The sequence below is a fragment of the Dermacentor andersoni genome, chromosome 4 (assembly GCF_023375885.2).
Source record: "Dermacentor andersoni chromosome 4, qqDerAnde1_hic_scaffold, whole genome shotgun sequence".
NCBI lineage: Eukaryota > Metazoa > Arthropoda > Arachnida > Ixodida > Ixodidae > Dermacentor > Dermacentor andersoni.
Genome location: NC_092817.1, coordinates 179,904,857 through 179,920,317, shown reverse-complemented (window position 1 = coordinate 179,920,317; position 15,461 = coordinate 179,904,857). Strand labels below are relative to the sequence as shown.

Sequence of the window (15,461 nt, the reverse complement as noted above, 5' to 3'; positions counted from 1 at the left end):
GCCTCCAAACTATCGTCTTTTGGCAGTAGTGGAAAGCATGAGCGTTGGTAGTAATTAAAACGTAGTTAAGACACGCTTCATTAACATCGAGATAATTAAGACACTCGACCCCACAATCTTCGTAGGGGCGCGAACCCTCGACATTGCTTTTCATTAAGACGGAGTTAAACTGCGATGACTGAAAAAGCACAGGTGCTGTGCGTTGGTGCTAATGATTTCGAAGTCATCCGCGATGGAATAACTAAGTGCCCCTTGATTTTTTTCACATTCAGCCTCGCAGATATGCAGCGAAGTGAACTAGCCGCATTTTGGCTGTAATGTCATTCGCAGGTGAACCACGGAACTATAGGTATTGTGAGATTCGTTCAAATGTTTAGGAGCCAATTTCGCAGAAGAGTGGCAATGCGTAAACCGTTTTGCGCCGGACGGCGAGCCCAGCAAATTAGTGTATCATTTGGCTTGAAGAAAACGAAAGTGCCAGGGCAAGATATCTAGGGCCTGTGAGATGCAAGAAGATGTGAATGAACCAGGCAATATAACGCAAACTGATCGCGAAGGAAGTGCGGCATTCTTGGAACAATTCAAGGAAAACAAATTCAACCTAGACTTCGAACTCAGCCTTAATTGCCTCGCAAGAAGCAGTGAGGGTGGCGAAGGCCCCACTTAGTTGGGGCGGTGCGAAGGCATGCGATGCACATTTTTTTCGGCGAGGAGACCGCCAACTTAACTGTCCACGCTCCCCGTACTTCCGAAGCACTCCAGCGCTTTTCTCTGATGAGGACGACTTCATTTGTGACAGGGCGCTGAACAACCGAAATGACCGCTTGATATTTCAGCATGAGCCGGAGTTCCAAAGGTCGTGCACAGCACCTCTGCGATGCTGGTGGCGGCTGTGGTGATCGCTTTGGGTTAAGTCACCGCGCCCCACATTTTCAAATATAGTCTGAGGATGAGCTCTGACTGTTATGACTACGCTTTGAAAGCGGCTACGAAGCCCTGGATGTACAAGGCGGCCGTTAGAAGCAGACACACTTTCCAGTGGCGTTCACCCCCGGTGCACAAGACAGGGCACACCCACTCGTGGCTTTGCGACAAGGTGCCGTCTCACTGAAACTCCCTGATCGCCAGCCTATCGCTGACAATCCCGCAGCGCAGCTCTGCACGTCGCGCTTCTTCATTGTAGAATGAAACAATTCTGGAGTTTTACGCGCCAAAACGACGATATGATTATGAGGCACGCCGTAGTGGAGCACCCCGGATTAATTTTGAGCACCAGGAGATAATTAATATGCTCGCCAGGCAAGCAACACGGTCGTTTTCGAATTTCGCTCCCATCGAAATGCGGCATCTGCGGCCGGGATCCCGCGTCCTCGAGCTTAGCAGCGCAACACCTTAGCCGCGAAGCCACCAGAGTGGGTGTGCCGTCTTGCTGGTCTTCGAAATTGTGGCTTCCCCTCATTTTCGACTGCAACCCGTTTGAATATTACGTGTGCGACGTCCTTGAGGCAAAGGTCAACGGAAAGCATCGATGCACCAAGGATGCCCTGAAGACATTCGTAAGTTGGGTGACAATGAACTTTGGTGGTGACGAGGTCACCATCGAGGTTCACTGTCACTTATTCACGGTGAAAAAGTGTCACTTTTGTAGTTTTATGGTTGCTAAAATGTTCCCTAGCGATTTAATTCTACGCTAGAGAAGGTCCTGGGGGCTGACTAAGATTATTTTGTGATGACCTCGCATATAGGTTATTTCTATGAAGTAGTTCTCGGTGTAGAGATGTGTCAAGCACTTTACATGTATTTAGGTGACTCTATGCGGAATCGAAAGGACACAAATATCGCAATTGTCTTCGTTTCGCAGGGTGATGGCGAGTCTACGACTAATAGGTATGTGCTCCCGCTGTCCAGTACTGCGAGCACGTACTCACCAACCATTGTCCTCGCCGTAAACATCGCTGCCGGATTCAAAACGTGCGTTGTCACCTAAGCTGACTTTTATTGTCTTGCTGGGCTTTACGCCTCGTGTAGATTGTTTGCTCATTTCACGAGGCTGCATTTATCTCGGGCTGTGCGTAGGTGTTTCGGAGAGCAATAGTGATAAAACAAATGACCCTGGAAAGGCAAGAAGGTTAAACGGATGAGAGATAACTTTGTAGTGTCAAAATGTTTTGTCAAGATTAACTATTGGATGGACACAAATGCATTAATAGAACTGGTGATAACCGCGAAATTACCCGGTGACTCTATGAGTGGAGTGACATATTTCAAATGTATCGCTAAACAAGGCTACTATTTGTAGCACATGGGATCACACTAACGTACTAATACGCTAATGTACGCTAATGGGCGGCAGAATGGCACCTTGAGGAGGAGGATGACGTTTTCTCGTTATACCCTTTTATATGGGTGCGGATGCAGCTATAAAGCGCCCGAACCTCAAAAGAACAAGATTATTTAACTGTCCAGCGCCATATATCGATTTGTCGCGAAGCGCCTAGAGCCGTGTTACTGACGGTACGGCGAAAACTAAGTGGCTCGCTTGACAGCATAGCTCTCTCAACAGCACAGCGAAGGTGCTGTTTCCGCCTTGCTTCTTGGTCCCCTCCCACTGCTGCTCGCTGCTATAAGGCAAGCAATGGTTTAATAGTGCTACGTAACAATAGCACCGCCAAAAAACAATCTCGGTATTTTCGTTCTGGGGCGCTATAACGTAAAACTGTTCCAAACTTTTCTATTCCAATTCTGCAATCAGCCCTCCACGATTGGTCAAAAACTTTTTGGACCGGCCCCCCCTTAACCTGCCTGTCACACGACGTCACGAAAACCGTGATAGCTCCCCATTTGATATGACATGCACTAACTGATTATGCATGATTGGATTTAACAAAAGAAAAATGGTCGCTTCTGATTCGACCCCTTTTCCCCATGAGCCCTCCGCGATTGGCCAAAGTTTTCGGGCAGCAACCACTTCACCTGCTTGTGACGCGACGTCATAAAGCCGCAAAACCCCACCGCATCAAATTGACTTGTACGCGATAAAGATGCATTAATATGCGAACAAAACTGAATTTTCTTCTGAATAGCCGCAGGCTGCCCCGTTCCGAAAGGAAAAAAAGATGGCTGCCACCGATCGCTCAGGTACTGATGACTCGCACCGGCCTAAAGGCCATGAGTTTAATTGAGTATAGTAAACGTTCTTGCGTGGCCGTGTAACGTTTTCGAGCACTTTCGGCACGTTTACGACCTCGTTCTGCCAACTGTTCTTTGCTGAGGATCCGTTTCAGCGTCATTATTAAGCTTCGGTTGCATGCCGCCACAACTTTCGACGAGCCGCCGCAAGCAAGGTAAGGGAAAGCGGACCAATCGCAGACGCCGGCACCACCCTCTTAATCCGGTTATCTATTTTCAGTGCAGTGGCTCGGCCCCATCGAATCCCTCTCCGCTTGAGCGTGCTCCTCGCCTGTTGTCAGCCAATTAGAGAAGACAAGCCGCTCAGTGTAGGCAATGTTATTCCTTTTTCAAGCAAACAAAAGTGACCTCCTATGAACGAGGAGAGCGTTTGATTGGTCGGTCCAGACAACCCTGCGGGTGACCGCCCGATACTTGCGTCGGCGGTTACGCAAATTTGACGTCAGGAGATTGGAATAAAAACATATTGGTATAGTTTTACGTTATAGGGCCCCTTCTTTCGGCAGTTGGCGCAACGCAGTGTGCAAATAAAATAAAATTCGCGCGCTAAACAGAGGCCGACATTGATGAGGCAGCGGGCCGGCTGCTTCTAGATATCGGTCCACTTTATTTTTACTGCGACTAGCAAAATAGACGCCTCCCCACCTAAAAAAGAAATACGTCTGTATTACGTATCAGCCCGTCAGCTTTGTTCAGATGTGCGCTTAAATGCAATGCTAGCTTCGATTCGAAAAGTGTCTCAATATGTCTGTGAAGCCTGCTGTCGCAAATGTTTTGTATGTCAAAGGGCTGCTCTGTTATACGAGCACTTCAAAAGCACTTTACCAACTCAAAAAATACATTCTGCATTAGAATAGAATACACAACGGGTTGTTGTAGCAAGGCCGACATTTGTGCGAGTTGCTAAGGTTCCATGGTGAAGTAGAGGACAACCTTCGGTTTGTATATGTCAATTGTGCTACCTTACTTCATCATGGATGGGTTCCTCTGCCACAGATATTGCTATATAACCGTTTTCCGCCCTTCTCCAAATCGGGTAAAAATAAAGAAAAAATGTCTGACGAGTCAGTACAATAATGACGAAAGTTGTATTTCAACTCGTACTGCGGAAAAAATCGCTTTGACAGGTTATTGTGCCGGAGCAGATGGAGCACATTTTATTGCCAATTATTCACTTAAAGGTTAAAAAAGCAGAGCAGCGATTCGGTCCCTCAGAACACCGAGTGAGCAAAATGGAACAGTGGTTACGATGTTGGCTCACCCTATTGGCTGCTGAACATATTTACAGCAGCTCACTAACGGTAGAGACAGGTCAAGACCTCCCCCCTCTATGCTGTAACTGTCACGGCTGAATCGAACGCGCGTTTGTTTTATTGCGATAGAAGTTATGCGGACACTCCTGGCACATTTTGTCGTCAGCGTCGCCATGGTGCTCCGTGTAACTTCCATGGCCGATAACACCACCGCGGCGCGCTGTATGGTTTATACGCGAGTGAACGCAGACTCGAATACTGGGCATGTGCCAGCAGGTATGTGCCACTGTTAAATGAAGGTATTTGACGCCAGCTTGGGTAACTAAGTATGGGCCACTAAGAATGTGCAGCTCTACAATCACGAAAAAGACGGATTAAATTTCTCCGATGCTGAGTGGAAATAAGCCCACGTCACAAGGATTCCTCGAGGACAGGAACCCCACGCCACAGATGCGCTGGGTACATGCCGCTTTTCAGGGAATGCCTTTCGCGCTAACGCTTTGCGCTGGCTCTGCGCTGCTCTTCAATGAACCGCTCGCGATCTTGGAACACTCAGTATGGGCCACTGAGTGCGCGGCAAGCGAGGGAATGGGTCTCAACGTTTGCGGCCACCGGCATGCCACACTTCTCGTCTTGGAAGCAACGCGCGGACTTATGGGCAGTGCCACTCGACGGCGTCGTGTGTCCAGAAAGAAGTCAATTTATGACAACTCAAAGGGAAGCTCATTACTTTTCGAATGAAGATCAGGATGCCTTAGAACATGCACCTATAAAGCGAGATAAAAGAAGAGAGAAGAAGCATGTGTTTGCCGAGGTAAAGCTAGGGAAACGATGGAGCATGTTTTATTATAAGGTGAAGACGTCTGCCCAGTGGTCGATTGAGGCACCACTGGCCTCCTTGAAGCCCTTGGGTTCAGCGAGAGCACGGGGAAAGTAAACATGTCCGCAATAGGTATTGGTAAGGGGCGATTGGAGGATTGGTGGAAGAAAAATAGGGAAACGACAAAAAAAACGGAGGCTTACAAAAGCAAAGTTCAGAATAGGTGATCAAGAAGTTTGGTTGTGGTAGTTCATCATGTTTTTTTATTTTTATTTTTTTAACCTAGGTTGCACAATTGGCAGTATAATAGCAAGAGCTTGGTGGCACAGTCCACCACCCCGTTCCTAATGAGACGCTCATAACATCCATCCATCCATCCATCCATCCATCCATCCATCCATCCATCCATCCATCCATCCATCCATCCATCCATCCATTCATCCATCCATCCATTCATCCATCCATCCATTCCGTCCGTCCGTCCGTCCATCCATCCATCCATCCATCCATCCATCCATCCATCCATCCATCCATCCATCCATCCATCCATCCATCCATCCATCCATCCGAAGAGTGAGAGAGTAGCCCGGTTGTTGTATGGCGCGTTTTCCAGCGTTCGCACGCACCAGCGCGCCATGCATTTCGTAGGCGATGCGCAGGCTTCGCGGCGGCGGCGCTAGACGGCGTCGAGTGTTGCTAGGGAATCACGAAAGAGGAGTCCCGCTGCAGTACACGCCTCGTACATAACTCGACTCGAAGGTGGCGATAGATTGTGTCGCTAATATAGATTCAATTCTAACGTATTACCGCCTACAGTCATCTTGAGATAGGTCCTGCCGCCATTTTGTTTTGCTCTGGTATCAAGACTCCGGGCTAGTGGACTTAGCCGGGCGCTTACAGGGCGACTCGCGTGATTGCATTGTGCTGGCAGCCAAATCGTCTGTAAACACTGAAGTCACAAACTTAAAGTCACAAAAGCACTACCAGAATTAAGCACCGCACAAAACCCGAGCGAGTGGAAAAAGAAGCAACGCCCAATCATTCGAAAACTTCACGCGTGCTGTGCTGAACGCAAGAAAAGAACGCGCAGAAACAAGTCCTGTCCTTCGACTTGGGGATCACGTGTGCTGCATTTTCGTAGCTCATGCATGTGGCAGCTGACTTGCACAATTTCAGTTCACCTACACGAAGTAATTACTCGACGCCAATAGCGCAAACACAGTGCTGATTAGTTGCATGCGTAGAGCTGTATTACCAGCCTTGACGAAGAGCACTATTACTACACCTTTTATTTTATATGCGAAATATTTTAGTAGCGCGAGAAGTTATTGAGGCGCAATCTCACGAGTGAAGCCACTGCCAAGACAGAGCTGTCCCCTGTTCCCTCGGCTGCCGCGGGCACCTCGTTCCCTTCGTGAGCCTTCTGTACTTTCATTAGGATGTTTCGGCTGATTTCTGCTATCGCGCCTTTTTTTTTTGAAACCGCATGAATCGTGAAACTTTGGGACTTGGATATGGCAAGCTATAGAAGCTTTGAATTACCCGCTGCTAGTGCAATGCGGAGTGTCATGTCTGTCCATAAATTTGTGTTATTGAAATGCCGACAAAGTCAACATGGAAGATCTTGCAGAATGCTTCGCTCGAAGCGTAACATTTCCTTGGCACTTAGTTGTGACGGACATTACATTTCAAACGGCACAGAAATCTTAGTGTTGGTGTGAGCATTATTAAGCCGTGCCAGAAGAATACTCGCTGCGAAAATTTCACTAAGATGCGTAGCGCTCTGATGAGCTGTTCTAGTGCAATGGCTCTACTGTTATATATATATATATTGTAAGGAAGATGACGAACGTGCGCGCAGTCAGCAGCATCGGCAGCATCAAGCGCGCAGCAGCGGCTCGAGCTCGAGAACTGTGCTCGGTGCATCGTAGAACCGGCGGTCGCTACGAACCCCAATAAACCATCTTTATAAGTGGTGGAGGTGCGGGGTAACGTTCCATTCTAATATCCTGGAACTCCGTTCTCGGACGCTACCCTCTGCCATGCCGGACGCCGACCAGCAGACCCTTCCATCGTCACCCGTTCCTTGCGCTGGCACCGTTCGCCAGCGGGAGCCTCCCATCTTCAGCGGAACAGACGACAATAACCTTGAAGAGTGGCTGTCGTCCTACGAACGGGTGAGCGTTCGCAACAAATGGAATGACTCGGACAAGCTGGCTTACGTATCATTCTACCTCGCGGGCGTGGCCAGTCTCTGGTTCAGAAATCATGAAAGGGATATCCGAACGTGGTCGGCGCTCAAGACGTCAATTACAGAAGTATTTGACCGACCCGCCGTCAGGAAACTCCGAGACGAGCAGCGTTTGCGTACACGCGCACAGGACACGGTTGAGACATTCACCAGCTATATAGAAGATGTTCTCGATTTGTGCAGGAGCGTGAACGCTGCCATGACGGAAGCGGAAAAGATCACGCACGTCATGAAGGGAATCGACGATGACGCGTTCCAAATGCTTCTGGCCAAGGACCCGCGCACTGTTGGTGACGCCATCAGCTTGTGCCAGAGCTATGATGAATTACATAGGCAGCGAGCTTTGCAGATTTACACAGAACATATTGTGAATTCGTATCAAAGTTCCACCCAAGAAACTGTCCGTTGGTTATGAAAATAAAAAAAAGAATGGCAAGAAACATTCCCCTACTTTATTGTGCTGCCCCGCACATGGTGCAAATGAGCTAATGTGTACAATGTAGACATTCTGTTCTTTCATCAGAGGTTGGTGCAAGTTGCACCGACACAATGAACATGCATTCGTTGCCTAGAAGCTACTGCATGTTGGAAGTGGTGTTACAGTAGACATGGCAAATGTTCTCCCCTACTTGTGTCTTGAGCACCATACGAGGTAGCATTTAATTTCATTGCCGTGTACCTGTTCAAGCAGTTACTGATTAAGAAAGGCAAATATTAAATGACTTACTACTTCAACCATTCCGCATGCAAGATCAATACACTAATTGCAAAGCTTATCAGGGGGACGCAATCACTGGGGCCCCATGTACTAGGGGGCCTCAATGCTTGCGTCCCCTTAATCTAGATCTCTATACTCGCTTGATAATCTAGTTTTTTTTAAATGAAATACATGTACTGCGCACCTCTTTGTTAGCCTATACACTCCTCTTTCTTTTATTTATTTAGTACATACTGCAGACCCTTTTCAGGGTCCAAGCAGGACAGGCATATGTTCTTAAAACTCAAAAGATACAGAACACAATGAAAAGAAATACACATAAAAATGAGGAGACAAATATTGCAAACTATTAAGATGTCATAACATGGTTCCAATCGGATATTGTCCGCGGAAAAAAGGAATATTTAAAACAGTCAGTTTTCGCAAAATACGGTGTCAATGAGTGAATGTGATGATGTCGGGTATGACGTGTGGTTAGAGGGGATATGTACTGTGAAGGATCCAAAGCAAACTTATGGTTAAGTAAAGAATGAAGAAACTCAAGGCGATACTTTCCTCTTCGCGTTTCAAGTGTTTCAATATTGTTAGCCGCCATGAGGTCAGTGGGGGAGTCGGTGATTTTAAATTTGGAATAGATAAACCTAACAGCTTTTCTTTGAACCCTTTCTAATTTATCTATGTTAAGTTTAGTGAATGGGTCCCAAACAACCGAAGCATACTCGAGCTTTGGCCTGATGTAAGTGTTATACGTTAGAAGTTTTACGTGAGAAGGTGAATTTCTTAGTTTATGCCTCAGAAAACACAGCTTTTTAAATGCAGAGGAGCATATGTTATCTATATGTGAGTTCCAGGAAAGACGGCTTGTGATTGTTACACCTAGATATTTGTAGCTATTAACCTGCTTTAGTGTTGATGATCCGAGTGTATACACGTGGTTAATTGGGTTCTTTTTATGTGTTATTTGCATCGAAACTGTTTTTTCAGTGTTAAGAACCATGGAAAACTCGCTGCACCAATCAAGAACATTTCGAAGACACTGGTCAAGTTCGTTTTGATCGTTAGTACACGTAATTTGCCGGAAAATGACACAATCATCAGCAAACAAGCGAATATGAGTTCCTGGAGTAACCACATTAACAATATCATTTATGTAAATCTGAAAAAGCAAAGGCCCCAAGACGCTTCCTTGGGGCACCCCAGAGGTGACTGGGAGACAACTGGAGCTGCACCCATCGACTGAAACAAATTGCACTCTATTCGTGAGGTAATCTTGAATCCACGATATTAAAATGTCTGGAAGATTAATGTTTTTTAGTTTTTGAATCAGTTTTTCGTGGTGAACTTTATCAAATGCTTTGCTGAAATCCATAAATATGGTGTCTATTTGACCATTCATATCCAGTGTTTTAGCAAAGGTGTGTACTATTGTAACTAATTGTGTTATTGTAGAATAGCCCTTTCTAAACCCATGCTGAAAGTCGCTTAATATGGAGTGTTCTTCAAGAAATTTGTTAATATGTTTAGCAATAATATGTTCGAGCATTTTACAGCATGCGGAAGTTAAAGAAATAGGACGGTAATTTTGTAGTAATGTGCAGTCACCCTTTTTAAAGATGGGAACAACTCGAGCAGTCTTCCATTCAACCGGAAGTTTTGATGACAGCAGAGATTTTTTGAACAACACAAAAAGAAACTTCGCAATTATTTCGGCATAGCGTCGCAAAAATACATTGGGTAAATTATCAGGATCAGAAGAAGTTTTAGGTTTCAGTTCTAAAAGCAAAGCAAATACACCAGGGAGGCTAACAAAGTCAACCTCCGATACAGGAAAATTTGATGCGCTTTGTACAGTTTGTACACCTGCTTCAGAGAATACGCTGTGAAAAAAATAATTAAAATGGCGTGCAATGTCAATCGGATCAGTCAAAGTATCTCCCTCCGCTGTTATTTTTGAGATATGTTTCTTGCTGTCACTCAGGAAGTTCCAAAATTTACTTGGGTCATTTTTAACAAAACTGGGTAATGTTGTGTTAAAGTAGAAGTCTTTTGACTCACGAACCGCACGTTCAAGATTATTTTTAAGCGTTTCAATCTGACTTAACTGGTGGTTTTTTTTCTTAGATCTTTTAAGTTTTCGCTTCAGTTGAATAATCTTCCGCGTCATCCAAGGTGTGCGTTTGTGAACTTTTTTGCGTTTATTCGGAACGAAGGCATTTAGACAATATTGACACATTTCGACGAATCGCTCCCACAGCTTGCAGACATCGTCATTATCATCGGAGCTCGATAAACAAGTTTCCATATGATCAATCACTGCGGCATCATCAGCCCTAGAATAATCCTTGAAACAACCAACGTGACTGGCTTTTTTGTTGTGGTAAGGGGACTTAACTAAATCTATCGATACGCTTACGAGGTGATGGTCTGAAATGCCTGTTTCGACCGATACAGTATGCATAGAATATTGACGGCTAGCAAAAACTAAGTCTAGTATAGAGGAAGATGAACCTTGTACACGAGTAGGTTGATTTACAATTTGAGCTAAATCATGAGTAAGCATGACATCAAACAGAACGTCTGCATTGCTCCCAGACTTAGCATCGCCTTGTAAGCGGTACCAGCAAACATCTGGCAGATTGAAGTCACCTATTAACAGTATTTTCTTATTTTGGAAATGAGACATGTGATGTTGTAGCTTAATAAGATAGTCGGGTGCGGCATCTGGTGGCCTGTAGCAACCATACAGGATGAAAGAATGACCCCAGCAAGAAATTTTTATGCAAAGGCATTCAAGGTCAGGAACATCATATACAAGGTCGCATTCTACAGAGTCTTTTAAGAGAATGGCTACGCCACCACCCCTTGAGGTCCTGTCCTTGCGAACAACTTTATAATGAGGAGGAAATACCAGGTCATCTGCTAAGTCCTCATGTAACCAAGTTTCCGTCAGGACTGATATGTGTGGGTCGAACTCCAGCAGTTTAAGTTCAAGCGAGTCTTTCTTGTTTGCAACGCTGCGTGCGTTAATGTTAACTATTCTCAAGCTTTTTATACTAGATTGGCCCGTGTTACTATGGCAAGACAGGCTATCTGTCTTAGTGAAGAAAGAAGCTGAGGTAAATGAACCACTCACTTTATCGGTGAGCGGTTTCGCAACTGCGTACAACTTCGCGTCACGGGCCGACTTGCGCCGATCCCGTCGTTTTTTTGAACCCTCACTTTATCATTTTTTTCGCAGTCCCAAACGTAAGGAATATTATTGATATATAACTTATCAAACACCAAGGAAACCCTTTCTTTTTTATCTCGGTTCGGCTTCGCGCTATCCCATAGTTTCTTTCTTAGTTCACGAACGTTCTTTGAAAAGTCTTCGCCAATTGAATAATCTTTTCCTTTTAGTTTCTTTCCGTTCTTGAGTATCACAGTTTTATGCCTACTGTCTAAAAGCTTTAAGATTACAGGACGTGTTTTGTCAATTGCCGGTTTACCTATCCTATGTATCCGCTCAATAGGGATAGGGTCGAGTCCTAAAATATCATGAAAAATATCTTTTTTAACGGTTTCTTCAAGCGATTCATTTGTTTCCTCTTCAGTTTCTGGGATGCCATATATGATCAGATTTGACCTCCTACTATAATTTTCAAGCTGTTCAAGCCTTGCTTCAAGCCTTTCAATCGTTGTACTCATACAACTAACCTGTTCTTGGCAGGACGTTACTCGGCTCTCAAGCCTGGACAGGGCATCTAATTTGTTCTCTATGTTCAGTAATCTGTTTTCTTTCATATCTTTTATGTCGACTGCAATATCATTAAGTTGTTGTAAAATTCGGGTCGTGTCAGGGCCTGGGTTCGATTCAATGTCTCCGGCTAACAATAATAATTTCCTCAGACACAATGTGAAAACCTGTAGCAAGCAATGTGGCTTTCAATGTGGCTGTGCATTAGCTAGCTAGCTTTTCACTACATCAATGGGACATTTGGGGCATGCCCAATTCAAGCAAATAACTTTACTTTGCTGTTGCTCACTAACTTCATGCATCCTGTGCAAGCTTTTTTTTTTATCTATGGAAACGAAGAAAAAGAGAATGCATCAGCAGCAAACGGTCTCAAGGCAATCATTCTTGATCGTCACCATTGCTGAGGGAGGAAGCATGCCTGTATTCACTTTGACCACAGGCTGTACATTGTTTAAATGCTGATAGAGGTATGGATAAATGGTGAAGAGGCAGGAGATTGGCCACCCAGGCTTTTATGCATGGGCATTGCTGCCTTATGTGCACCGTAAACGTCTGTCATCTCTTAAGACATGAATGAGATAACACTACATCTATTTGCTGGGAGATTTTTAGCACCAACAAGAAATGAAAAAAATTAAGTGATTTCATGCTTATATAGGGTGTCTTTTCAGCAATATGAATTATTATTTGTTTTCATGCAAACAGTCTTCTCTTTAAAACATATCTGACAAAGATCTCGGCCTGAAGAAGTAACTATGATATGTACATATCACTTTTGTGTCGTTCATGCTTGTAATCAGTTCCTTAAGACGTACTGGTGGGCTGGTTGCTTAGCCGTGATGTAATATGGCAGCGCACTTTGAAACAATAACGTAACACAGAATACTATACTAGCTCTGTGTGTGTGTTGCACAGTGCTCCTGTACGTTCATTCTGTGTTACATCATTGTTTCGAAGTGCACTGCCATATTATATCATGTAATAAATGGTAGGCTCACTATTACCTTGACAGCTACTAAAGAAACCTCAGCAGCAAAGTGCAACTAAGTCAACAAGCCCTTGTTTAAGATTCACACGCGTTCTCGGTGATGAAGTGACTTGTCAATCAATACAGCTGTATTCATAGATAATAGAACCGACTGTATAGGAGTATGTTAATAGATAACGTTGCGGCGCTTCAGCGTGCTACGCTGTTGCTACGACAGATCCCTTGTTCATTGGCTTAGATACACCGGTGTGTTCTTAGATTAGATTATGGGGTTTTACGTGCCAAAACCACTTTCTGATTATGAGGCACGCCGTAGTGGAGGACTCCGGAAATTTCGACCACCTGAGGTTCTTTAACGTGCACCTAAATCTAAGTACACGGGTGTTTTCGCATTTCGCCCCCATCGAAATGCGGCTGCCGTGGCCGGGATTCGATCCCGCGACCTCGTGCTCAGTAGCCCAACACCATAGCCACTGAGCAACCACGGCGGGTCGGTGTGTTCTTGTACGCAGGTTCTTGCAAGCTGTTACGTACAGGGTCTCATCCCGTCCATGAAAGGAATGCGCATTTGTTGTTGACAGAAAACTGACTCAGTTTATCTTCTACAAAAGACGCAGACGAGAGGCGCAGGTGTTCGAGGGGGCAAACTCTCTATCCCCGTCCGGTAGACGAGACGGGGTGGGGTCGCTTCCTGTTTCTTTTGCACTGGTGCTTTGTCCAGCCAAGGAGCGGTGGTGCTCGCTTGTACACAACACTTTTCTCCTTTCTGAGGTGGAGTCACCGTAGCGACCCGGAGGGCGTCGTTCCCGCTGCGGGCATGACTCTGCAGTCGTGTTTGGCTCGGTCTCAGGGGCAGAGCCAATCTCTGGATTGGTCACTGATGATCACGAAGGCTCCAGCGTTCCAGTCAGTCAGTGGCGCCGACTGTGTATTGCGCATGGAGCACACTTCCAACCATTTTCTGCATGCGTCCACAACAAGTAGCATCATTGTGCTTTCTACGGCACCAACGAAGTCTGCATGAGCTGTGTCCCAAGGCGTTCGTGTGCGTTCCCATTTGGATACTGGTGCCCTTTGGTGGTTACAAGTGGTGCCCTTTGGTGGTTACAAGTTGCACAGGTTTTAGCGAGCCGTTCGACATCTGCATCAATGGCTGGCCACCAAATGTGCGATCTTGTGCATGCCTTCATGGCCACAATTATGTGATGGTTTGCAGGTGCGAGTTTAAGAAGGTAATTCCGCGCCTTTGTTGGAGTTACCGTTCGGGAGCCTCTAACAAGGAGCCCTTCTTGTACTGAAAGTTCCGTCTCCACTCTCCGGCACGATAAAAACTGTTCTTTCGGCAGTTTACAAACTTCGATGTAACTTCCATCACTTGGGACAAAACCGAGTCCTCTTGAGTCATTCGTGCTAGTTGACGCGGTGAAAGCTCGAAGTTCGGCGTGGCAGCCAGCATGAGCACGTCTCCCGGGGGATAAGGCTCATCAACGTGTGCCAGTAGTAGAAGTCCGCTTAGGGCATCTGCATTTTGGTGCAGTTAGTGCGTCTGAAGTTGGTGTACAGGCCAGGCCTGTACACCAACTTGTAATCGTACGTTGCCAGTTTAAGGCACCATCGCGGCAATCTTGATGAAAGGACCCGCGGTACTTGCTTTGTTTTTCACTCACGATTCCAATCAACGGCTGGTGATCTGTTATCATGGTCACATGGCAGCCAGCTCTGTGCTTAGGAAAACGACTGATGCCGGATATTACTGCTACACATCCTTTGTTGAGCTGGGAGTAGTTCTTTTCGGCGGTTCCCAGTGTTCACTAACCGAATGCAATGTGCGTCTCGGCAAATAGCGTCTTCCTGAGCGAGGATGGCACCAACGTCGTGCGGCGATGCGTCCATGGACAAAGGGAGGGGTTTCGTCTCGTCATAGTGAGTGAGCACTGTAGATCCATTGATCATCTCCTCAAGCCCCTCGAAAGTGGCTTGGCGCTTGCCCTTCGACTTCCAGGGCGTGTTTTTTTCTAGGAGCCTATACATTTGCGCCGTGACCATCGCTCTGTTCTCCAATGAGCACTCGTCAAATAAAATAAGACAAAGAAAAGCCCTTAGGGATGGCTTGTCAGATGGTTTGGGTGCTTTTTCTCGGGGGTGTGAACACCATTGCCGTCAATTCGATCTCCCAGATACTGAACTGACGTAATTTCGAACCTACATTTTTCTTTCTTGAGGCGTAGGCCTTTCTCAGTTAGCTTTGATATAACCTGATTCAGACGCTGTGCCTGCTCATTTGCACCATTCCCGTTGACAATGATTCCGTCAAGGTAAACACTAACCCCTAGAATTCCAGGTAACGTTGTCTCCATCATGCATTGGAAGATAGCTGGTGTGCCGAAATTCAGAACGGGAGGCGTTCCACTCTGAATAGTCGTTTTGTGGTGTTCACTGTGAGCAGTGCTGCTGTTTCATCGTCAAATTCAGTTGTTGATATACTTCATAAAGTTCCAAGATTGAA

General features: G+C 45.8%; 1 protein-coding gene across 2 annotated transcripts in view; it reads left to right on the top strand.

The window, feature by feature from the left end:
- Window positions 1-15,461, top strand: part of LOC126532394 (uncharacterized) — a 56,953-nt gene that overhangs the window by 11,414 nt on the left and 30,078 nt on the right. For both annotated transcript variants that reach the window (XM_055070681.1, XM_055070680.1), the window contains exon 3: window positions 1,862-1,971. In XM_055070681.1, the coding sequence (XP_054926656.1) occupies window positions 1,862-1,971 (110 nt within the window). The remainder of the gene's footprint in view (window positions 1-1,861; window positions 1,972-15,461) is intronic.